The following is a 25,124-nucleotide window of genomic DNA, read 5'->3' as shown; positions in this document are numbered from 1 at the left end:
TTATTTTCCTACTCTTCTTGGGGAACTGCTGTAATCAGGATACATTTGATCTGTTTAAGGTCATGCCACCAAATTTAAGCATGGACTTTTACTAGGCCACTCAGAAACCATCTCCAATACCTTCCAAAGGCAGATCTGCAGAAGTGGTTCGGATCATCGTCCTGATACATCAGCTCTACCAGGAGATGCAGCTTTCACAGAGTTTCACTTCAGTCAGTACACAAAATATTTACTCAAAGGTTATGAAGGTAATTGAGATATTTTTGGCAAATGTGAAATGAGGTGTGTTTTATTTTTGGACAGCAGTGGTTTTTGCCTTAAAACTCTCCCATTGATGCCATTTGTCCTCCAACCTCGGAAGACTCAGAAGTTGTTCTGGGTTCTTTTGTGACCTCTTCGATCGGACATGGGTGGGAAAAAGCTGGTCAATTCCAGAAAGGTTCGTCAATGTTTCTGATTTCTTGATTTAAAAAAAAAAAAAAAAGCTTTCACTGCAGCCTTACAAAAAGGCTTTGAAACTGTAAATGATACAAATGACTTTGTTTGAAATCTGCTTTTTCATTTCCTTAGACTGGGAAATGATGTGTTGCTTTCTGAGATCTTTTAATCTACTTTGTGTTCATAGACAGGTTCTATTTTAAGTGATTACTTGTTTCTACAAACCTATAAGCAGAAACTGCAGTCATTGTAAATCAACAACTTTATATAACTTTAAAAGGTCAAGCAGAATAAATCTGTATGGGACAAAATACTCTGACACTAATATATGTTGTAAACAATAAGTTATTTACATGTGGCACTACAAGAAACATTAGTTTCTCCTGATGCTTCGTTTATTCTCCTTTTTAATCAGCAGCAGTAAGAGTCGAAGGTACAGAGTTCAGCTGCTGCTGATAAGTAGGTGAAAAGTGGGTTAAGACAGAAAACGCAACACCAGAGTCATGTCTGCTATATATAGTCGCCTGGTCTGTAAGGTATCTTATTATACAGGTGAGTCACTACTGTCCTCTTCTGTGTGCATGGCTGGCACTCAGATTGTGCTGCACAGGCAGCTCCACGTCCCAAACACATTGAGCAACATTTCTGCTGGCAACCCAAAACAAAAACAGGACTTAGATAAACTATTACTGAATATTAATATAATCCAGAATTGATAGAATATCCGATGACATGAAATTCATTGCTTGAAAATATTTAGATTGCTTACACCACCGCTGGCAGAAATGGCCTCAGCACATTTTGTTTTAAAATCTATAAACTGTTTTTCCAGAGTCAAGAATAATTTTGGAAAAACTAAAGAAAATCCTTCTTTGCTTTGGTTTAAAAAAAAAAAAAAAAAGGAAAAAAAAAAAGTCAACAAATTGTTTTAGTGATTCAAAGATTTTAAAGCCAAAAATCAGAACCTCACCATTTCCCCTTGACTGACTATTTGATCATTGACCAGATGCCAAACACTTGTTTCCTGTTCAAGTAAGAAATCAAAGCTAACTAACGCCGTTTCTGGTTCATAAACACCTCATCAAATAGCACATACTTTTGTTTATTAAGTTGAACAAGAATCAGATAAAGGACATGTATATATGATGCCACTTATAAATAGGCATAGTCTTGTAAGGTCCTGTGGTAAATGTTTTTTTTTTCTTTTACATGTACGTGAATCGGTCAAAACAGGAAATAGCCAGTCAGACCTCAAAGTACATCAGAACAGGCCAGAAAAGTCTGATTAGTGCCGATCTAGTAATGGGTGTAGAATATGTTAATCTAGGTTTCACTAGCCTATTTATTCAGATTTTAAGATTAGTGTTAATGCCAAAAACAAAACAAAACTATTTTTAAAATAAAAGTTACAAAAAAAAAATCAAGAGATTTTAATCCAGTTTAGTCTCAGTAAAACTCTGAAATAGCTCTTAATCGAGTACCAACAAGAAGCTATGAAGAAATCTTTCAACTTGTTGGTCAGTTTTTTTTGTTGGTTTTTTTGGACTTTTAGTATTTTCTTGCTACAACATCTCATTACACCCATATTCATTCAGTTTAAACGTTTTCTCATTATACCAATACCGAATGTCAGGGAATAAAATCTGTGAAACTACAAACTATAGTCCAACCATCTTTATGTTCTCTACACTGGTCGCCTCTCCTAAGAGCTGCAGGGCATTGTAGGTAAACCACCAGATTAGGTGATCAATCTTCTCAGGAACAGAGGGAGCCAAGAGGGAGAGTGAAAGAGCAGGAAAGTTTGAGGGAAGGACAAAGTGATAAGCCAAGTGAGGCAGCAGTAGACTGGAGTGTTGGGGAGAGGAGATATAGTTAAGATGACTGGGTGGGAGAAGAGGTGCAAAATGTAATGTGGAGGCGGTGGAGAGAAAACCCAAGCTGCAGGAGAACAAGAAGTGAAGAAGATGAAGTTTAAGAAATTCAGACAGGGAAGGAAGCTGAGGGGAAGAGAAGGGGGGAAAAAAAACGTAAGGCAAGACTTTAACGCCTTTAATTTCAATCGGGATATATAAACAAAATAAAACATATTTTAAAAAAACAATTCCTGTGTCCGCTTGTGACCATCTTATGGACGCACATTTGGCCTGGATGTGTGGCATCACGCCTTTTTAGCGAACAAAAACAGACGGCTTTATGTTCAGGTTCGAGACGGCATTTGGAGACAGTGTGGGTTGTATAAGGCACATTCCTAAAGCACAAAGAGCAGCAGTGTGCGCTTCAAGGCCCACCGATGCACCACCTGTCTCAGCCTGATGCGCTTCCACACCAGCAGACTCCTGGATCCAGAAGGGAACCGGTCCCTTCACAAAGATATTTCTACTGCACTGCGCTTTTAGCGTAATGAACAAAAGGGAATACAAGCGTTGTGATGCAACTGATTATGCTCGCTACAGGTTTAATCCTGATTAAAACACTAAGTTTAAACGGATAAGATTGATAATTTGATGCGACTTGCCCATCCCGAGCGTCTCGAGCGCAGGCGACACGTTATAAACTCAGGTCCTGGTCGTCAAAATAAAAACACGGAGGCTGCGCGTTTATTTGTGTCTTTGAGCAAAGATCCGAGATCCAATCACGAGTGATTACTTAAAAGTTACTGGCGGCACGTTCTGATGCCGGAGTGAACAAAGAGCTGTCCTCTTGTGATCGGATCAGTTAGGATGCACGTTAATGCCAGGTGTGAACGAAGCTTATAAGCTTTAAGCAGATCATCCCGAGGGACTCAGCAAGTGGAGAGTGAGAATCTCATCAACAAATAAACTACCTGAGCAGAAGCCAGAAACCACATTTTCAGCAGAAATATCAATTAAAATTTCAACAGGGTTAAATAGCAAGCCAGGTTTTTTCTTATTTAAGCATTATATGCAGCCAACTTCCAGAGAAATCCAGAGAGAACCGAAGAATCTCAGCCAGACATGAAAACTTTACATTTTTTATTTAACTTTCCTCTCCATCTCTTTCCAGAGAACAGATATTGATAGAGCAAATTACCCTTTGACCCTTGCTCTACATTTTTGTTTGCCACTAGAAACTATAACTGGGCTAGTGTTTCAGATTGTGTGTTTTCTTTAAGATGAAGCCATTTCTGTCATTATCTATAAATCATCTTGCTTTTCTACCCATGAAAAGTAATCACCATCGGCCATCTTGAATCCTCAGTGTTGATGTAATCTTTGTTTAATTACCATAGAATGTTCCCCTGCACCAGTGCATGTGTGTGTCCTTCCTGTTCTTCCAGTCTTTTAGCCAACTGAAGCAGATTACCACCAACACTGAAGTCTGCTAAAAAGTGGTGCTTCTTCCTTACTGTCGCCACATGCTTGCGATAAATGGCAACGGTGGTATTTTGAGATCATTTTCAAGTAATAATGCAAGTGACAATTAATAAACTTTTAACTTCTGACAAACATTTAACACTGGAGCTAGGAGATGTTTTAAATATCCAAAATAAATCAACAAACCCCCTGAAATAATAAAAAGATGAATGCTGAAGTTTCTGTAAACAAAACGGAAGCTAGTGGATAAAATCCACCAGTTTCAAGCCTTTTGTCTTTAATAGAAAGAGAAACAAACATGCAGATGGAAGCTCATTTTAATCCATCATGAGATTAATTGATTTATTGCGAGAGGCTTGACATTTGAGTTATGCGGTGTATCTGAACCATATAAATAAACTAAATAAACTGAATAAAAACTAACTGTTGGAATATAACACTTGAATTAGTCATACATATTACATATAATCAGGGCAGGATTAACAACATTTAACAGGCAAATTAAATGAAAACACTCACCAACAAACCCGACTCCTGACATTTGATCTAAAATTAGTTTCTGCATCTGTATTTAGGCAATCATAGTGATAAGATAAACACACTGAATTAGATCTAATGGGCTTTAATAGAAAAGGAAATCAATTACTCAGTATAATTTTTTTTTAAGTTAAACCCTGTAAATCAGACATGTGATGTCTATAATTCAATTATTAAAACCAGCTACAACAAAACCTTTGCAAAGAGTTTTAGTTACTATTGAGGCAACTTCTGCGGTTTCTCTGCATCCAGCAGCGAGAGCAGTGATGGAGTGTCTTTAATGCCAGCGTGCGATCCGGCAAGTTCACAGGACTAAAAGTCTTTCGAGGTGAAATTTCTTTCTTCCTCCGGCGCTGCCTTTAACTGGCTCGTTCTTTTGAAACCAGCAGAGAGGGGGACCTGCGCTCGGAGGCTAGCCTCGGGGGGCTGGAGCCAAAATTAAACCGGTCCCGTCTCCGAGCTTTATCGCCGTCAGGGAGCAGACAGCAAGTGTCCGTGTCACATGCCCATCTACATTAATACACGGCGTTAACTGGGAGGAGGAGGGTGTGAGCCCAGCCACCCTCTTATGGGCAGGCTGCCAAAGATGCCCCACCACCACCAAAACACACACGTACACACACAAATCCCTGGCTTAGCCTCGGCCCAGTGCTGGGATTACCGGATTAGAACTCTATTCCATTATCTCCCCACACTATACAGTACATACACACACACACACACACATATATATATATACACATATACACACACGCATAGTCTTGGTCAGAGAGGACAGACCGAAGACAGACTACAGTGTCGATCACAACAGCTGATGTTTACACATAAAACCACACAGTTACAGTGTTTCTTTAATTGTAGCGGGAAAATATCGTGACTATATTATACCTCACTTTATTGTTAGCCATGAGAAAAATCACTGCTAATGAGTAAACAACTAAAATTGGTAGCATATTACAAAGACAACATGTTCACCAAAAAGTTTCAAACAAAATGCTGGGACTTTTCTTTCGCAAAAGAGCTCAGCACCTACAACCTGCAGACTGAATTTTTCAACATTTCTTCACAAAACGTTTACATTTTCTTTCATTTTTTTCCAGTTTGGAAAACTTTTTTCTCTGTGTAATGGTTGCTGTCTTAGAATATCAGGTCATCGTGACGTCTGCAACATTTTCACATAAAAAAAACAACAAAAAAACAAGCAATTTGCTAATGAATAAAGAAAATAATCAGTCAACATCTTCAACAGCCACTGTAACCAGAGATGCATCAATAAACCAGAATCGGTACGTTTTCGTTACTAGCTTTCATCTTTTTTGTCTCTGATTCATTAAATGCATCAAACTCCCATAACTTTTGGTCTATAAACACATCAGTCAACAGCAAGTCCTTCATGACTTGTGTTTTGTTGAATAAAAGGGATCATCTCATATTTTCTATATATCTAGTTGGATTCAAAACTGCTAAGCAATGCACACACATATAGCTTTCTCGTCTGCATTTTATAACGCATGGAATATTTTAAAAAGTCAGAATTGGGAGGTCAAGACAAAAGGAAAAATGGAAATATTGGTATTGACCAGAAGAGCCGGGTTAGTGCATTTCCAGCTTTTACATATGTATAAAAAACAAAACAACTAAAGTTAAGAGTTGTCACACTGGAATCCACCGTGTGACATTTGATGCCTCCCAATCTATGATCTACACTTGCTCTTTATGCCTCTTGATCAGCTAAAAGTTTTCCAACAAGACAAAAACCCTGTGATATCTCTGATCCACCTCAGGAGGAAGTCCCAGTCATGAGATGAAAAGGTCTGAAGAGACTTTGAACGAGAAACACGACAAGCAGCAGCAGGGAGAGCAGAGACGCTTCATGATTTTTTTCAGGTTCCTTCTAATTGAAGTAAAACATGCATCATCATCATCAACACAATAACTTGTCATCTGAAGCACTGAAGGCATTTGGACAGCTTGCATCAAGGCCGCGACACCAAGCTCAACCAGATATCATTGTGTGTTGAAGAATAGCTCAACTCCAACCCTCAAATCAAATGAACTCTCAAGAATGTCAGTAAATATAAAAAAATAAAACCTTTTTTAAAAATTCCCTTCAGAAAGTCAAAACTAAGAGCTGGAAAATGGTCAGAGTAAATGTCGGTTTTCCAGGCGTCTCCAACTAGTTGCAGAAATATGAGTTTGTAAAACTTCAGCTGAATCCGTTAGACGGCCTCAGACACGTGCAAAGTAACACACAAACAAACGTAGGATGTTTGTGGAAGTTCGTGAGGGAGGACGCAAAGCTCTGAGTTTGTTAAAATAAGAGTCAAGAGAAAGCAGCTTTTTCTCCACAGCATGAAGTTCATTTAGGTGACATTTGATCTGAGAGACACACAAATGAGAAACACACACTGAGGGGTAAATGTGGGGTTGTCAAAAGACCAGACTAGAGAGTAAACTGAAGTAGTTTCAGCGTAAACTTAACAACAACAAGTCTACCTCTAAATCTTCACTTGTTTCTGCAATCACAGATTCAGGCTTGTCTGAATTTCTAGGAACATCTGATTAGTAATCCATGACTTTTAGTTTCCCAGGGTATAAATACGATGTGACACAGCCAGCCATTCTTTTAGCAACTGAACACCAGGCTGGACAAGGACCTATATTTATCTTGCTCTCACCCACACTGAACTGAAGCCTAAAAAAAAATAAATAAATAAAAAACCTCTGAAGCTCATTCTTAGGAAACTGCAGCAAAATGACATCTTATCACCCAGGCTCTCTGTATTCTGATTGATAAAAACCATCAACCTGTTCTGTCCTACCATCACAAAGACGAACAAAATGTAAATCTGTAATTTGAGACGAAGATTGTAATAAAAAAAAACCTAAAGAAAGAAAAACCACTCGTAGCTGTGTGTCAGAAAACTTAAGAATGAATTTGTGAAAACTCATATAATGACCACTAAGTCAGTCTAAATTAAAACGAGCCCAATAATTTCTTGCCTCTCTCGCTTTCTACCAAAGACCAATGACAAGCATCTTTTTGTTCCCACAGACTTGAGATTCCATTTAATTTGTTGTACCGGTTGTTTTGTTTGTTTATTTTGGACATTTAAAATGTCCTCCAATGTTAAATATTCCTTAGAAATGAAAGTTTATTGATCTTTGAAGGTATACTTCCATTATTACTTATGCAAATGTCTCTGTGTAAGCATTATATTACATTATATTACTTGAAAATGATCTAAAAGCAACAATAATATTTATGCTTTAACCTCGTGAAATGAATGCTTTCAATGGAGACCGTTTTATGCTGCTGCGGTGAAAACTTTATTCATTTCAGGCCTTTTTACGCGTCTTTCCAAGGGGCAGCAATAAACTATCCCCTCGCTGCACGCGTTTCTCTCAGCCAAATGTCCCTGAAGAAGACGCTAGCATTTCGGAGTCTGACTCTCAAGATAAACCGACGCCGAGCGTCAGCCGACATTCAATATTTGTCACTTACATAGTCATGGAAGGCCTTTGCCTCGCTGGAGTGTTCGCACGTCTCCCTTCGGTCTGGAGCTGCACAATACAAATCCCAGAATACGCTAAAATGAAGAGGGAAAGGAGAGGTCAGAGGTTAGCAAACAGAGCGCTCCAAGCCCATGTGTAACAGCCATTCATCATAACCCATTCACACACTTTCATTATCTCCCTAGCACTCTTAAACCACCTCTTATGCACTTGAGCATCTTTGTGAGAGGGACACAATGCCAGTGTCACCCTCTCAATCAGCCGCTCACTCACTCAAAATACACACATGTACTTGTATTATCATACCAGGGCCCGTGTCTTACTATAAAGTGCAAAAGGAGCAAATGCTCTCATCCCTGAAACACCATGGTGAGTTACTGTCAGAGCTGGGTAGACGGCCAAAAAAATAAATAAATAAATGTCGATTAACTCAAGTAAAAAGTAGTAATCCAGATAAAAATGATCAAGAAAGAATAAAAAAGGAATTTAGTAGAAGGCTACTCAAGTACAAAATAATTGATAATGATATTTGATTTATTATTTTTAAATGATGGAATCAGACAGTGAAATATAATACAAGTTTGGTATTACTTAAAGTAAGAAAAACCCCCCATAAAAATACAAAATTTCTAAAGTTAATACTTACAGCATGTAGCGTAAATATTGAATTGTGTGAGGGGGTAAAACACTTCATGTGACAACAATGTTGACATACTTTTTACTGTATAATCAGTCCTGAAATCATTAAGTTTGGGTAACTTTGGCTGATCAGGGATCTAGACTTACTTTCTACACTGGTGGAACTGGTGTTATAACTTTTTTTATTTAGATGCACACAATGTTTTACCCTAATTATATTCAACACAGCAGCTTTGCAGGGTTTTTTTTCTAAATCACTCTCCATGAAGGTAACTTGGATTAATGAACAATCTACTAAATTACTTGATTTGTTCAAGATAGGTAAAAACATCAAGAAACAAAAATTAAAGAAGAAAAACTAAATTATAATTGCAAACCTTTTAATATTTTGCCGATGAACATCTCAAACTTAACATTTCGCTGTTTCTCTTATGAAGGATTATTTTCGACTTGAACTTAGTGAAGTAATATTCTACAGGTAACGATAAACTTGAAATTAAACCTCTGCCTCTCCTCTGATGAGAGGCCGCGGGGACAGGGAACAACATCGGCGCAGCACTAAAACTACTCAAAGCACATAGTTTACAGAAAGTTGCTCAAGTAAATGTAACTGAAACAACATAGTTAGTTATTACATACAAATCTGGGCCTCAGATGACCCCGATATTCAGAAGCACAACAGTGGGGGAATCTGAGGACAGGTTTTCTACAACATTTAAGAGAAGAGAGGCTAATCAAGCTGCTAATAATTGTGTTGAATACCTTTCTAAGAGGTTCTTACTGGATCACTCTTTGAGCACTGATTTAACAAACACACTATTAAGGCACTGGAACAGCAAGACGACCACTGAGAGGGCTAATCAGCCAGACTCTTCACTTCACATCAGCAGAATGCAATGAATGCTAACAAACATGCCAAACGCCTGAGAGTTACACTTTTTCATTCTCCTAAACACACAGCGGCTTTTTCAGTGTCTCCATCTTCTCCTTTATTTCACTAAACAGATCACAAATTAGTTTGTTTCTTCTCTCTTTTGGAGAAGAATGGGTTTTTGGCTTATGTTAGCAAAAACATGTCGTCATGAGGAAAAGTAAAAAAAACAATGAACTTTTTATTTACCAAAATTCCTACATCCTAAATAAATAGTATAATTTAAAGGGCGGTGTTATGTGTTTTCCAGGCACATAGTGCCATAAAGCAACCTTCAGTTGTTTTCTTTAAAATGACTAAAGAGAATTGACTTTGTAATTTAAAGTCTTGAATTTGGGCCTCTAACTCTTTCCCTTTCTGAAGCTCCGCCTTCAGGAAGTCATCACAGCGTCGCTTGTCTAGTATCCCTTTAGTAAAAACAACTTTTCTACCAGCGTTGCACTGAGCAGTAGATGTGCAGTAGATGCCTTTGAGCTCTTGTGTTTGACTACTGCATTTGTCTCACAATTTAATTATCACATACCGACATATTGAGAAGTGTCTCAAGAACCACTTATGGGATTAAAACTATAATGTCATTTTAAAAAGAAGCCATAAATAACCTGAAAAACTCATGTAAGTGTGAGTTATAGCTCCTTAAAATTCAACAAGCTGCTTTTGTGACATTTTTTTGGAGGGGTAAATGAAGAAATGTTTGAATGCACTGTATCCCACAATGCACCAGTGAAGTAAAATCCAGTGAAAATGCTGATCGGGGCTTTAAGGTGTTGACCCAACAGGTCAAGTCTGATAGAGGGGGAGAAATGACAAGGAGGTGACACAAAGGAAGCTGGAATGCAACGGGTTAATCTGCTAAAAAGCCCTCTCCCCGTGTGAACAAAGGGGGTAAAGTCGGAGGGTGGGGGGCAACACAAAGGGTGAGGAGAGGGGGAAGGAGGAGGAGCGAAGATGGGGGTCCATTCCCCAACCATCTGGATCTATTGTTTCAGAAGCGGCGGCGAAGGCTGGGGAGCGGGAGGAGGGGCCAAGGAGGAGGAGAGAGCGGCGGGGGTCAGGGCCTCGCTGAGTCTGGTCAAGAAAAAGGCTGACGGTCGGCTGGACTTTCAGTTCCAGGAGGACATTTTTAAATCATCGACGAGAACATGAATCTCATTTTCTGCGCATTTACATAATATGATCTGTTTTTTTTTGGGAAAGTATCCACGAATTGTAGATTTCACTGATATAGAAAGACACTGTAGGAGGTCAGGACAAATAAACAGGCATGGAGAAGGCAAACAAAGCGTAAATGTGGAACCTGCTTATTCAGTCGCTGGTTTCGTGAAGGCAGGAATAAACGTGACAGGGATACTCACCACCACCACGAATGAAGGAATCCGGGTGGCTCCCCTAATGTAATATTTTTCTCCCATCGAATCTGAGAAGAAAACAAGGAGGAGAGTCGTGAGCGAAAGCATCTGGTTTGTAGGTCCTGGGATTAAGAAAGTGTAATCACTGCGTAAAACCGAGAACAGCTTCTGACATCAGCTTTCATTCTTTAACAAACGTGGGTCCAGATTCAAACGCTCCCACACGACTGAAGAGACGCTTTGAGAAAGTATTTTGATGCAAACATCTAAATATGGAGTTCTCCAAAGTACTTCGGCTTTGTTTTAGGTTTTCAGATTTCATTGGCGTAGAGTCAGCAGGATCTGGTGTAAAACTAAAGCATCACGTAACAACTTGCACCAGGAGGTCATGTTTAGACCCTTGAACTGACCGCACAGAAACAAAACCAAAAAACATTACCGAGACAGAAATAATAATAACAAAAGGTTAGGAACATGTTTGCGTGCATAACTAGGACAATCTTGTAATTCCCTCAATTTCCGTAAGGATTCAAAAAATCAAACTCTAGAAAATAACCTGCACAACAATTATTCTTTTTTTATGTATAGCCCTTAGAATAATGATAAAAATATAAAGAAAATATATACATTTGTACTGGCCAGGAAGGGGTTTATTGGTGCATCTGAAAAAAAACAACATTAGGAACCATCCTTGATAATACTTGAAGTAACATCATTATTTCATATTTTATGTCAATCACATTCTTGCACGGGTTTGATTTTTCTTCCTATGTAACGTTGCCTCTTCTCATTAACACCACCAGCTATTTATTTATGTACAACTCTATAAATGTTCCCTCTAAAGGACATGAAGCTGTGAAAAACGTCTGAGAAAATATGCAGGTATAGATGAACTGGTCACGTCTTACTGAACAATAACAACTCTCTTTTAGCGGTCTATGAAAAAGGTTCAGTTTCATTTGAGCAAACTTTGTTTTTATTTCATGGCGACATGAGAAAAAAAATAAAAATCAGTGAAATGTGCTGCAGAGCAAACAGATACAAGGTTATCCTTATTTATTCATCAAAGCATATGTTCCTACTTTTATACGATTTCCACTAAACTAAACAAAGAGCATCAAAGAACACTGGTTGTTGATTTTCTTATAGACAAACGTGTTTTTAACTTAGATATATCGAATCAATTGAATTTTTTTCTGTAACAGATATACTGAAAAGCAGCTAGAAAGACTGAAGACTTCAATCAATGGTCAACGGGTCGATGCAACAATAACTTGTGACATTTTTACATTTTTTGTGAATAATCTTTCATACTACACCATGCATTTTTCACTTAGGAATCCAAATTGTTCAAAATGTCCTTCTTAGCCTTTCCCACACTTAAGACTTTTGAGATAATTGCCCAAGTCTTACCACTTCACGGCCTGTTCAGTACATTCTGGTTGGTAAAAAGTTTTTCGGTTTAGCCGTAAATTACCAGCACCTGCCCGGAGCTTTTAATAAATATTGACACGCTGTTCATTTAATTATGTCCTTACTGGTGTTTATCTTGCTGTGTAAAAGCTAAAACTTGAAAGAGTGTGTATTTGCTTAGATCTGCATTAAGACTGAGGAATGTAGAGAGCCGTTTGCCTTCAGAAGCACTTGGGCCCACTTTGCAGGTAACATGTTTCAACAGGAGCCGGCTGAACTTAAAGCAGAGGTGATTTCCAACGAAAGACAACAATTCGGGAGGACTTTGAACGTTCGGTCAGAGCTAAATGTGTTCTGAGTCGAAGACGCAGTCTTACCTCAGACAGGAAGGTCTGTGCTGACTTCTGTGCTCCCACATGTAGCAGGTACTCGTACACATATAACGCTAACCTGAAATGAGAAAGAAAAAAAAAAGAAATGCTAGGTTTAAGTGTTGCGTGAAACAAGAATTGGAAATCGGTAGGCAACGGTTTAAAGCATACTTTCAAAATAATTTTAATTTCAAAATTAAATACCGTTCCAGACTCAAATTTCTAGATTTTTTTCCCCCTGAAATTGTTACAATATTCTAGACAGAGTGCCAAGTAGAAAATAGAAACCTTTAACTTCTTCACTAGTAATCGGGTCTCATCTTCTGTAGGTTTCAAAAATTAAAAAACAAGAAAATGCTGAAAATGGCTTCAGCTTTTCAGCCGACATATTTCAGCTGAAGACTTGCAAATAAAGACAGAAATTGAACAGTTGTGTTTATGAACTACAGGTTCAGGTCAACCTGAATTAAAATCCATCTATGAGCCAAAAAAGTTGTGATATCGCCTCGTTTTTTTTTTTTAAACTTGAGTGTGTGCTATAGTAAAAGCAAAGCTACTGACAAAAACAACCGCCGTATCAAATTGTATCCAGAGTTTGAAAATTAAAGTAAAGTAAGACGACATATACGATTTCTTTAACCATAAAAGAAAAATAGAAATCTGAATTTTAGATTATTTTAGCAGCAGCAATAAATGTTTCAGTGCTTTTCTGTTTCAGACAAAGTCTATTCAAATATCCAGATAGTATTGAGATGCTGTCAAAATGTGGTAATTTCGCTTGGTTCGGACAGAATGGAGATTTATTAGGAGGATTTCCCAACTGGAAGTTTTCTGGGGTGACATCAGAGTAGTAGGTACAGATATAAGTTAATAAAAAAAAAAATCTTTTATTTCAAAAAACAACTGCTTTTTGAAAGAAGCACCTTTTCTTATACTGGTGAACATTTGGGCCGATATCGATATACAATATTTTTGCCGTTGTGGCCAATATTTAACAATGTTCTAAATATTTCCCCGAACCTTTTGAAATGGTGAAAAAAATGACACCACCTTTATAATTTCTTTTTAATGCAAATACTTAGTTAATTGTAGTAGATAAAAGTCCATTTAGGGTGATGATGAATAAGTCTTTGAGTTTGAAGGGTTTGAGTAAAGATCACCAGCAGCACAAAGATGGTTTCCTCTACTGGCACATGAAGTACATGAGCTGGATAGATTAGTTTTATTGGACTGAAGTGAAATAATTCAGATAACGTTCCAGAACAAAAATCCACTTCATCATGTTTAGAAAAATTCAGCATCTGTGAAAAACCTTTGATGTCAGCTATCACTATGATACACACTAGTAATGTCTTATCTTAAGTTTTTACAAGATGCGCCCATACAATCACAATATAGCCAGTTAGAATATCTCTTATAAAACTGCCTGACATGTCCGCCGTCTTGCTTATTTTCCTGCCCCTCCTACAGAAAAAAAGTCTTTAAATTAAATGATAATTTCCCTAACACTAAATTAAAACTAGAAAACATTTGCAAGAGGTTGCTACAGCTACTGAATGTAAACTATGTTCCTATTCCCAAACAAATGCTGGAGCTGCAACATAGAGCTGCACGTGATTAGAAACACATGAAAGTGCTACATTATTGTTAAATGTAGGATGAGGATATCAATCCTGCATGACACACATAATCCAAGAGGATTGAACTTAAGCCACTTTCAAGTCCATAACCTTCTACTTGACCTTTACCATCTAGGTCACCTAGATGTGGGTATAAAAGAGTGATAGCCCATCCAAGTTAACAAATCTGTTATTGGCAAGCACATTTTTATTGCGTTGCTATAAAGATTGTACCGAATGTTGCACCAATCAGAGCTTTGCCGTTTTATTATTGCTCATATTGGGTAAAATTGTGATTCTGATTATAGTCAAGTAGCTCTAAAATGCCATGAGACACTACAGCAGCAGACAGGGCATTGGCATTATTTTTAAAGACTTTTCAAACAATATAATCTCCATAACTAGGTCAACTCAGACAGATGGTGAAAAAACATTATGAGAACATTTATTTTTCTCCAACTTTCAATAAATGCAAAACTGATAATCATGCAATTAGCTATAATTTAATTTAATGATTCATTGCAGCAAGACAAACAGGTATTCCCACCAATTAAAAAAGAAAAAGCTCTGGTATGACAATTAAAAAAATATATAAAATAAATCACTGCTAGAAAAGCCCAAAAAAACTTTAACAAATTGAAATCCACTAATCTTATCAGGCAGAGTGGGAAACCCCCATTGGCCCAACATTGTACTCCAAACTCCTTCACTTAGTCATGTTTAATAGGCTGTTAATGGACCATCAATCGACCCGGAGTGTGGATATGACAGTGCCCCGTGCGCCCACAGCAGACACTCCTCTGACAGGCCAATAAGGTCCTAATGAGAAGGACAGTAGCTCAGTGTCATTGTCACCATCAGCAGTCAATGAGCTGATCAATGAAACATGGTTTCTGAGATAATCAGGCTGTTGTGCGCTTTGCTTTTAAACAATGATAGCTCTTTAGATTTTCCTTTGTACTGCGCCGTATAGAGACTCAATTTACAGCTACTTAAAAGACATCTTCTGCTTTCCTATCTGCTGAATTGAAACATGGCTGCAATGCAATCAAATGCAAAGCACATTGATAATCTTCATAACTATAAGAGAGATTATTAACTGTAATACTGCCTTAATGTCTTCATCAGTTTGCTTCTTGAGAGCAAACATGTTTTCACTCTTTTCTTCACCTTAAGCGTCTAAATCTTGGTCACCAACATCAGTTACATAGAAGACCATCAAACAGGCCAGATAACAATGGAAAGCTAAGGTTTAATGCACCCAAACTAGTCTGTCCTACCAAACACTGCATCTAAAGATGCGACTGAGCGTTGCCCACACTGATACTGCAATAACGACTGGAATTTGATTCTGCACTTCTTATCATTACACTTATATTATGCTGCCTTCAGCATCTGTTTTTCATTTTAATTAAGACTTAAATGAAAAGGACAAACTTCTTCTTAATTTAGTAAGTTTTGTTTTTATAAACATAGACCCTCCAGCATGCCCCAAATCTTTATCTGGGTCTCCCTCCCAGTGGGACGCCCACAGAACAGGAATCCTAACCAGCCATTTCAACACCACCACTGTTGTGGCGTCCACAGGTCCATCAATGTACCACTCACTTTTCCCCCTAATTTCTGAACAGAACCAGAGAAACTTAAAATTCTTCCACTTGGGACTGAGAAGCCACTCTATCCTTTTTTGGGATGGGGACGATGGTTTTACGTTTGGAGGGGTTGATTTTCATTCCGGTCACTTCACACTCAGCTGTAAACCGCTCCAGTAAAAGCTGGAGATCACGACCCGACGAAGCCAAAAGAACCACATCATCTGCAAAAAGACGATCCCGAGGTCAGAAAAATGGATCCTCTCAACAACTTGGTTGAATCAAGAAATTTTGTCGGTAAAGGTTACGAGTAGAATTGGTGACGAAGAACAACTCTAACCGGAAACAAGTCCGACTTAGTGGATAAAGTGTGAAGCTTTGCCTCTCCCAGTAGCAGGTGCCAGGAGAGACAGGTACCGGCTACCCCATATTATTATTATATCATCATCATCATTGTGGTTCTGAAAGAATAGCTAAAACCTGAGCAGTGAAAACTGGCAGCTTTCAGCAGCAAGATTAGAAAACTTTTGAATATTTGCTAAAAACGTCGGATTTTATGTCGAACTCTGCAATTCTTTTTGCAAAGCAGGAGGCATTCGTTATAAAAAAGTAGAGTTATAAATTAATAATGGAAAAAGAAATTTATTTCCCCCAAATCTTGCCATGACTCAAGTTAGGATGTGTAGAGCTCCCCCGTGTTTGATGAAGTCTGGCTCAACACCAACAAGGAGTGGCATCTTCCTCAATATTTTTTAATAAAGACCGTATTTGCATGCTGTACAATAACCAAGTGTTAAAACCGCGAACCTTCAGCGCTCCGCTTTTGTATTTGACATTCAGGTTTTTCATCGCACCAACAGAAAGTCATTAACAAAAAACGATCTGCAGCACCGGCGAGTCAATTCAGAACATTGAAGCCAACAGGAACAGCAACGTCAATCAATTTTTCTCACCTGCCTCTACTAATCACAAGTACACCCGTTTAATCCAAGATTCTGACAAACTTATCTTTGCTGAAACACCAGATGACATTCATGTATGAAGGAAACACAAAATAACTGTTCACACGTGTCGCAGCAAAACAAGAGCGCAGGTTCTGTAAGACTCCAGCTGAATCCTTGTGTCGTGAATGCTGAGTATTTCTGCCACAGGGGAGGAGAAATGAATACTGCTCCAAAGTGCTACAACAGACACGACCCATGCCTGACCTGTACTTACTACCAATAGTATGCAAATACGTTGTTAGTATGCAAATGTAGTCTGCGGAAGATATGAATAGGCAAACACCGAGCCAATGATTCCTACATGATGATATCTCAGCCCTAGAAAGAATCGCAGGCATTTCCAACAGGCCAATATTAGAGTCTGTTTCTCAGTAATTTAAGATAAAACTAAATTATACGTTTAAAGATTTAACAACATAACTGACCTGCATCTAGAAGCAATGGAGTTTCTAGTTAAGAGGGTTTTATTTTCAGTTCTGTTTCAATATAATTATCCCAGAGTTTGTTTAACCTTAAAACAATCAATCATTGGCATGACCCAATTTATTTATAAACTGAGCACAATTATAGAAAACAGATTTAATTGACAACTGAAGATCTATGTTTTGACTTTTCAAAAAGCTGATTATTAAACTGTCCAGTTTGCTTCTGCCCACTGACAGAGCGATGTTTTCATGAAAACGGACCACAACTCTGGTTCTGATTCACATTTTAGATGTTTTAGGAATGTGCCGAGTAGGCTTTTATTTGCTTTCTCCTAGTTCTGACCTGCCAAATTGGGATTTTCTCATTTTAGTCCAACAAAAAGAGTAAACATTAATCAAGAATATATACTGAGAGTGTCCTTGAATCAAGTAGGAAATGAAAAAATACAACATTTGTGTAAACAGACTGAGAACAATGCGAATTTTAATTTTGATGTAATTGATAGAAGATCAATTACATCGGATTGAAACATCTAAATAACATGTTTCAATCTTATTTAGATTGAAACAAGTTTCAATCAGAGTTTATTAGCCCATTTTGATTACCAGTGGTCTGATGAATTTAAGTTTGTATTGGGAAAAAAAAATTCTTTGGAGGAAACGGAAACTGATTTTTATTGATCAAGATGTTAAAAAGCTAAAATAGCGTCCTGTCACAAGCAGTTTGGTCCTAGTGAGGACATTTATCCAATGCCACCTTGTGCTTGGAATGAATATCAAACTTGTTTATAAAAGGTCACACTGAAAAAAATCCCTTGAGATAACTAAATGAAATATGTGCCTACTATTGGAAAATCAGCAAGGCGTTGTAATTAGTACATTTGTAGTTTGATCTGCCCTTAACAGTAATTGGAAGGTCAGGAAAAAACATATCTGGTTTTATTTTGTCAGCGAACGCACCACACCCAAGTGCAACCAGGTTGCTTTTACAATAACACTTCAGTATGGAAGCTGGTATAGAAAGAGAAAGTAACAGCAACAGTGACAATTTAGAGTAAAACACAGAGAAACAAAAAGTTGTAAAAAAAAAAAAAGAAACCGTTTTATTTCCACTATATATGTCCAGGCATGTCCGCTGTTTACTGAGGGTCTGAGAGAGAGCAAGGCTTTTAGTAGATAATAGGGAGGCTGAATGGATTACAGCAAAGTTGCTCCGTTTCATCCAGTAGAGTCTGTTACGAGGCCTGCTGGATATGTTTGGAAATATCAGCTTTATAGTAGGAATCTACATTAGTGCGTCTAGACACACTACTTATTCTAGTTGCTAATATAAATAGCTAATGACTGCTTAAAGCGTAAACTCAAGAACAATACAGCTTCTGTTTTAAACGACAAAAAGTCAAAAACGGCGTAAATAATTTGACCGCTGACACGAGAAGGCCAAGTCAAAAGTCAAGATTATTCTCCTTAATATGGAACGGGTCAATGTTCTACAAAAATCAGTGTTTAGAAATCAACCACAAAACTGACCACTGGTTCTGTATTTACTAGCTTTCAAATCCAATTATGATTTAACATAAAATCAAGTGGAAAATGAAGATTATTTTTAATAAGATTCAAAATAACAGTGTCATACATTACTCCAGGTCGAGGGTGTTCATAATGTGACCAAGCAGCTATTTGTGGCAACTGGACTGATTTTCTTTTTTTTACCTTGTTCCTCCTGACTACAATTCAATAAATAAAGAAAGAAATTAGGACAAAACCATAACTTTTAAATTAAAATATGCTCATAAAAATACCCAAAAAAAATGTTTTTTTTCCCAAGCTTTCTGTTTTCCTTCAAATTTTTGTGGTAAATAGGACCACAACTACTCATTGCCTTATACCCTAAAGTACACATTAGTTCAGCTAAATCTGCATTCAATTGCTGTATGAAAACTTGGTGAGTGTTTTCAAATGAAGACTGACCTAGATCCTATTTTTATTGTGGAAATGTGTTGTTTTTTTTGTCCAGTTTTCTTCAATACAGCGCAAAATAAACTGGTTGCCTTTCATTTAACAAGGAAAACATGAAATTATTTGAGGTTTTGAATCTATGATCCTGTTCCTACAAAGAAAAACAATTACTTCATTCCATTCATTAACATGATTTATAGTTCGTCGTTGACTAGGTAAAATAAATATATATTTTTGGTGATGTTAGTTCTTAAAAATTATATATTTTTGGCTAGCAGGTACTTTTGAAGGTACAATTTTGATCCCATGTGACTAAACATTTGAACGCTCCTGCTCAATCTGGACAACTACAGTCCCATAATAACACTGTGACAACAGTGCTTGGCTGTAAATGGGTCAGTCCAGGTTAAACATTAGTAGGTTTTAGTGTCATGCATTGATGGATTCAATCTGTCCATGTTTATATACATAAACATCATGAACTGTCGGTCAGAGGGTTCGCTTTCACACTAACATACAAAAAAGATATACAAATAGGCAAACTTAAGAAGAATAAGCTTTATTTATAAAGCACTTTTTCAGCAACAAGGCAGTTCAAACTTGGGAAATGTACACATGTAGGTGGGTCTTTATTAAAACAAATATCTCTGCATCGTTTAACACCCGAGCGTTGTTTTAAACTTGCCAAACCCACAGGGGGCAGTGTAGCGCAAAGCTAAAACCTATGACAGCCAATCAGATAGCTTCAAAACCACCACCAAGACTTTCTAGTAGGTACTTAACATGACGACAGGAGGTTCATTTGTGCGGACAGATACATAAAGTTTTATAGGTTGAACTACTTTTAAATAGTGCATTAGAATATAAAGTCAATAAAAGGCAAGACGATGTTGATTAGGAATCATGTCAAAGCAAACATGCCGATATATCCGTGCATTATTTGTCACAGACTGTAATGCACGGGGCCCTAAATCTCTATTTTCCCATGTCCACACAAACTGAGAGGTTTCTCAAAACTCCACTTTGGTCAGAGTTTTTATTCACAATTATTTTTAGACATATTAAATGAATAAACACATAAAAATTATTTTTGTTTTCCGAGATATCCGGCTACATGTGGACTACGCCAAAGAGACAACGCAGAAGCCATCTTGAATTCCTTACTTCCCAGAATAATTCAAGCTAATCATCGCTGCGACTACTTTAACTACTACCTGATTGAACACGGGTCATAGTTCGTAACTGTAGCTCTAGAAATGACCAATAAAGCCAGGAGGATGGAGACTTCCCTTCCACAGAGCAACAAAAACACTTGACCACTGCAGCCAGGGGAATCTGACCACTTTCTGAGGTTTCCAGCAATTTGTAGGTCACAAAGCTCTCTTTGACCGCTGGTGTAGAGTGTAAGTCACTGCCACTTGCAGGTCAGTCTAGCACTGGCCCACACACACACACACACACACACACACACACACACACACACACACACACACACACACACACACACACACACACACACACACACACATTACACCCTTCAAGCAACTTTACTGGTGCAAAATCTCATTTAAACACCTATAGCTTTAAAGTGATTTGGAGGAGTTTTGAAATGTCTGGCAAAAGCTCGCAGGATCCAGCAAAGTCTTCAAATATTGATACCATCTCCCTGCTCTGTGCAGGCTTGATACATGTGCATCCTTAGAGGAGTTTGACCCGCAGCAGGAGATGTTTAAGGACTCCATTCGCATGTTTGGGGATGGGAGGATCATGCTGCCGATGCCCTCCCATCCTTCACGAGACCTTCGATGAAAATTTTATGTGTGGCGTCGACGTGCGTGTGTTTGCATGTGTTTGCCTGTGTGTGTGTTGTGTAAGGGGCTGCTTGTGCATGCACCTGGCCTGCTGCATTATTAAAGCTTGCGAGCTGGCTCACTGAAAAGCAGGAGAAGTTTGAGGAGATGAGCCACTCCAGGAGGAAAGAGGAGGAGAAAGATTCCACTTCCTGCAGGACAAACGAAGCAGCGGACCGAGTTTAAAAGTTAACGCGGAGAACAGAGGAAAGCGCGGTGCCCTTTGACCTCCCCGTCCCGCCTCTCTCCCTCGAAACTTCTAGGATGGGAGACATCGGCGCGCAAACGCATTTGCTTCCACAGAGTGAAATTTCCCTGGTGTGCACCATCAGTACATCTGACACCTCGCCCGGGGCTCACGACAAAACCCCCTCTTTAAACATGGATGAGTCTGCCCACCGCATCTTCCTCCTCTTCTTCTTCTTTTCTCCTCCATCTCTCTCTCAACTCTTGACGCAAAGCTGAGAGCAGCTGCTTCGGTCAGTCTCAATAATTCAACAGCAATGTGAGGGATGAGGACCGAGGTGCAGCAGATGAAGAAAGAGATGAGGAAGAGCTTTGAGAAAACAAAGAGGTGCCTGTTGATCTAAACTCAGGTTCTGTCCCCGGTTTGATTGCAAATGCATTAAAAAAAAAAAAGAAAAGAAAAAAGTTCAGTCCAACAAAGTTTTAACACCAATCAAATCGGGACAACAGTAGGATGACATCAAGGGAGGCTCACCCAGGTCAGTGGCCCCCGATTGGCCCGCTAATGCACCGGGTGCTTATTGAACTGATATTTAAGGTCAATCTGGAAGCGATCTGTCTTGTCGAAGTGTTGAGAAGGGGAGCTGCGTGCTTCTTCTGGGCGAGACAGGCATGCAGACAAAGAGGCTCAGAGAGGGGCTGCAGCTTCCCTTGCAAAGACCCCGCCGATCAGCGCCTACTCCGGGCAGCAGCGCGGGTCGCTTTCGCTGCCGGGGGGTGGGGGGATCTGCACGGAGCGGGGTACAAAAGTTACAAAGCGCCGCTCCGCTTTTGCACGAAGAGTCGCCGAAAACACGCGTGGATCCAACGCAGCCGAGCGCCAGCAGACTCGCAACCCCTGCGCGAACAAGCCACGAACACGGCTAGTGTGTAACAAAGCCCCCCGACCCCCCCCCACAAAACAGCTGTATCCTATTTTTTACCGAGAGCAGACACACATATGCACACACACACACACAAAAGGCAATCGGATACAATACGAAATGCGCAGCTACAATAAATCCAAATGCATTGTTCCCCCATGGTGGGGGGGCTGAGGAGAAAGGAAGAAACTCGAGTGGGATCCCTCCCCACTTCCATGCTCCGTATTGGATATTTAAAGCACACACGCGTGTAAAGACGAGGGGGGGAAAAAGTGGCGCAACTTTAGCAGCCGCTTTAGGTTGAACATGAGCAACAAAACAATTAAATACAAGAGTGAAACTGGCTGCAGCTAGCTGCTGGGGCTAACTTAGCAGACATGCCTGCAAGTTGGAGGATGCTAAAGAAGAAGAGGCGAGAAAAGGCAACAACACACACAGGAGAAGTGGCAAAAACACAAGCAGCACGGCTTCACTTGCAAGAAACAGAAGAAAAGTTAAAGTAACAAACTTGTGCATGAGTCTGAAGTTGCTGAACTGCTTCGACATCAGTTAGCAAGTTTAGCCACCTAGCACACTCCTCTCTCTGTACTGGGGTTTGCTGTTGTGACACTGCGATAATTTACTCACTTTTCTCTCGCTTGGCTATCGGAGGGGACCACAGCTCCTTTACCCTTGCCGTACATCTTGGAGGCTGTTCTCACACTTTATTTTATCCCACTCGACACCTGTCAAAGAAAGCAACCAGGAAAACCTACTATCTCCATAGCTACCCAGTTAGTGTTGTCTCTCTATCTCTCCCTTCCTTACGCTCTCTTTGCTCCGGTTTCCTTTTCTTTTTTTTTTTCTACATCCCCAACATTGCCCACAAATCAGGCAGGGTTTCAGCCGGAGAGGGGAACTTGAAACAGTGCAGTGGTGGAGCTTTTTTTTTTTTTTTTTTTTTTTTTTTTTTTTCAATCGCTGTTCCTGGATTCAGCTCACGCCCCCCCTGTTGTGAGATGGTGGGGGCTTCTTAAAGGCACAGTGTCCAAGTTTGTACAGACTTCGCTCAAGTTCAAGTTCTATTCTTCAGGCATTCGTGCAACTTTTCCCTTTTTTTATCTACAGCGTCACACTGTTGCATTTAACTATCACTATTAAGTTTAATCATTCTAAACAGTAGAATGTACTAAATATATAATATTAACAGGAAGTAATGGGTGGCTTTGGTCATATTTGTGCACCCTAAACAATAATTAACCACCTTCAATTTACAATTTACCTCATAAATTAACTTACAGCTAAATCTTAATGTTCACAGACCCATCCAGCTCCAGGCTGAATGAGGCCTAGGCAGAATATAGTTTGGGGCCCACCAACCACAACAGCACCACTGACCTCCTGATCAGATTATATTGTACATTTTTATTACATTTTATTATTTTATTTAAGAAAGAAAAGAAAATAAATCAACGATTATCAATAATTATTTATTTGGTTTCTTCTCTTTAAATGTATTTCCTTCACTCCTGATCACTCTCTCTCTCTCTCTTTCTCTCTCTCTCTCTCTCTCACTCTCTCTCTCACTCTTTCTCTCTCTCTCTCTCACTCTCTCTCTCTCACTCTCTCATTCTGTCTCTCTCAAGTGATTACAGGATCACGCTAACTATTTAGGTCAAAAATTAGGTGAATTTTTATATTTTTAAGTCGATGCCTACAACAATTTGCAGGCGCTAAATAACACAAGTTTCAATCGATGAAATCACCTAATTTATTTGTTACATAAAACTTAAAAGCATGAACCCAGCTTATATTAGGTCATAAAAAAGCAGTTTTTGACGAAACCGGTTTTGTTTTTTGCTCCCCTCTCTGGTCCCTAAGCTTCCATTTCATACTAATTATTAATTCGTGCCCACCAAGTGGAAGATTCAAACCTGCATTGGACAGTAATGATTTATTGCTTATTGCTTTACTGTTGTAAGAAAATGTGCGCATGTTGATTCAATACATATTAACAGCAGAAGGTCAATTAGAGTTATTTTGGCTTGATCAGGGGTCATTCTCAATGAGAGTCAAGTTGGCCCAAATGGGAACAAGAGCTACAGTGAAAGGATAAGGCTCTAATGGGCATGCTGTAGAAAATAATTTACAATTCAATTACGTTGCATGTGAAATTTGAAGAAATGTTTCATATATCTCCAAAATTTCCTCATTAAACTGCTCACAATCATTATGAGTTGCTACTTTTGCTGCTCAAATGGCCTATTTTCTGCAGGTTTACAGTTAAATCAGCATTTCTTGATTTGAACTTTAAACATAAATGTTTGCGCTTTAACAGATTGTGGTTTCACAACTACAGCTCTTAACAGGTTGATTTTGAATGGTGCCAGGTGTTTTTTTTTGTGTGTGTGTGTCTTTTTTTACATCTTGCATTCAATCTAAACTATGAACATGCAAGACTTGAAAGAAAAAAAGTGATAGAAGTCTATTTTAATAAACTTTTTGGAACACAAACACGCTCTTCTGTTTGAGTACAGAATCACAAATAGTCACATTTAACAGATATAAGGGACAAGGCGGCTGTAACTCATGCACTTTGTTGTCGTCCAGGTGTGGTGCCGGCTCTTGACGGCTAAGTTTAATTGTGTGTCATGTCCCTTTAAGAGTATGTGGAGAGCTCTTTGTAGAGTTTGTGTGTCCATGTGTGTGCATATTATATATATATATATATATATATATATATATATATATATATATATATATATATATATATATATATATATATATATATATATGTGTGTGTGTGTGTGTGTGTGTGTGTGTGTGTGTGTGTGCGTGTGTGTGTGCGTGTGGGGGTGCGCGCGTGTGTGTGTGTGTATGTAAGGCAGGGACAGGCAGCGCTCTGTTTTCGTGCTACTTGCTGTGGGAAGGGCACAGCTGACTGTCTGTCTGCACGCACGCCCCTGTGTGTATATGTGCTTGGACATGCACATGTATTTCTGTCTGCACGAGAAAGAGAGAGAGAGAGAGAGAGAGAGAGAGAGAGAGAGAGAGAGAG

General features: G+C 38.8%; 1 protein-coding gene across 4 annotated transcripts in view; it reads right to left on the bottom strand.

Moving 5' to 3' along the window:
- The window catches only part of LOC103458469 (single-stranded DNA-binding protein 3), a 44,958-nt gene extending 21,938 nt beyond the window's left edge, over positions 1 to 23,020 (bottom strand). For 2 of the 4 annotated variants that reach the window (XM_008399306.3, XM_017302553.2), the window contains exons 1-4: positions 22,715 to 23,020; positions 12,536 to 12,608; positions 10,752 to 10,813; positions 7,816 to 7,900 (exon numbers count right to left, since the gene is read on the bottom strand). In XM_008399306.3, the coding sequence (XP_008397528.1) occupies positions 7,816 to 7,900; positions 10,752 to 10,813; positions 12,536 to 12,608; positions 22,715 to 22,770 (276 nt within the window). In that variant the 5' untranslated portion in view covers positions 22,771 to 23,020. The remainder of the gene's footprint in view (positions 1 to 7,815; positions 7,901 to 10,751; positions 10,814 to 12,535; positions 12,609 to 22,714) is intronic. The other 2 variants (XM_008399307.3, XM_008399305.3) reach the window with 2 other exon arrangements.
- Positions 23,021 to 25,124: the final 2,104 nt, after the last annotated feature.

This window comes from Poecilia reticulata, chromosome 22, assembly GCF_904066995.2.
Source record: "Poecilia reticulata chromosome 22, P_reticulata-male-v2, whole genome shotgun sequence".
Classification (NCBI taxonomy): Eukaryota; Metazoa; Chordata; class Actinopteri; order Cyprinodontiformes; family Poeciliidae; genus Poecilia; species Poecilia reticulata.
Note: the sequence above shows the minus strand (reverse complement) of the source record. Positions and strands in the feature narration are given on the sequence as shown.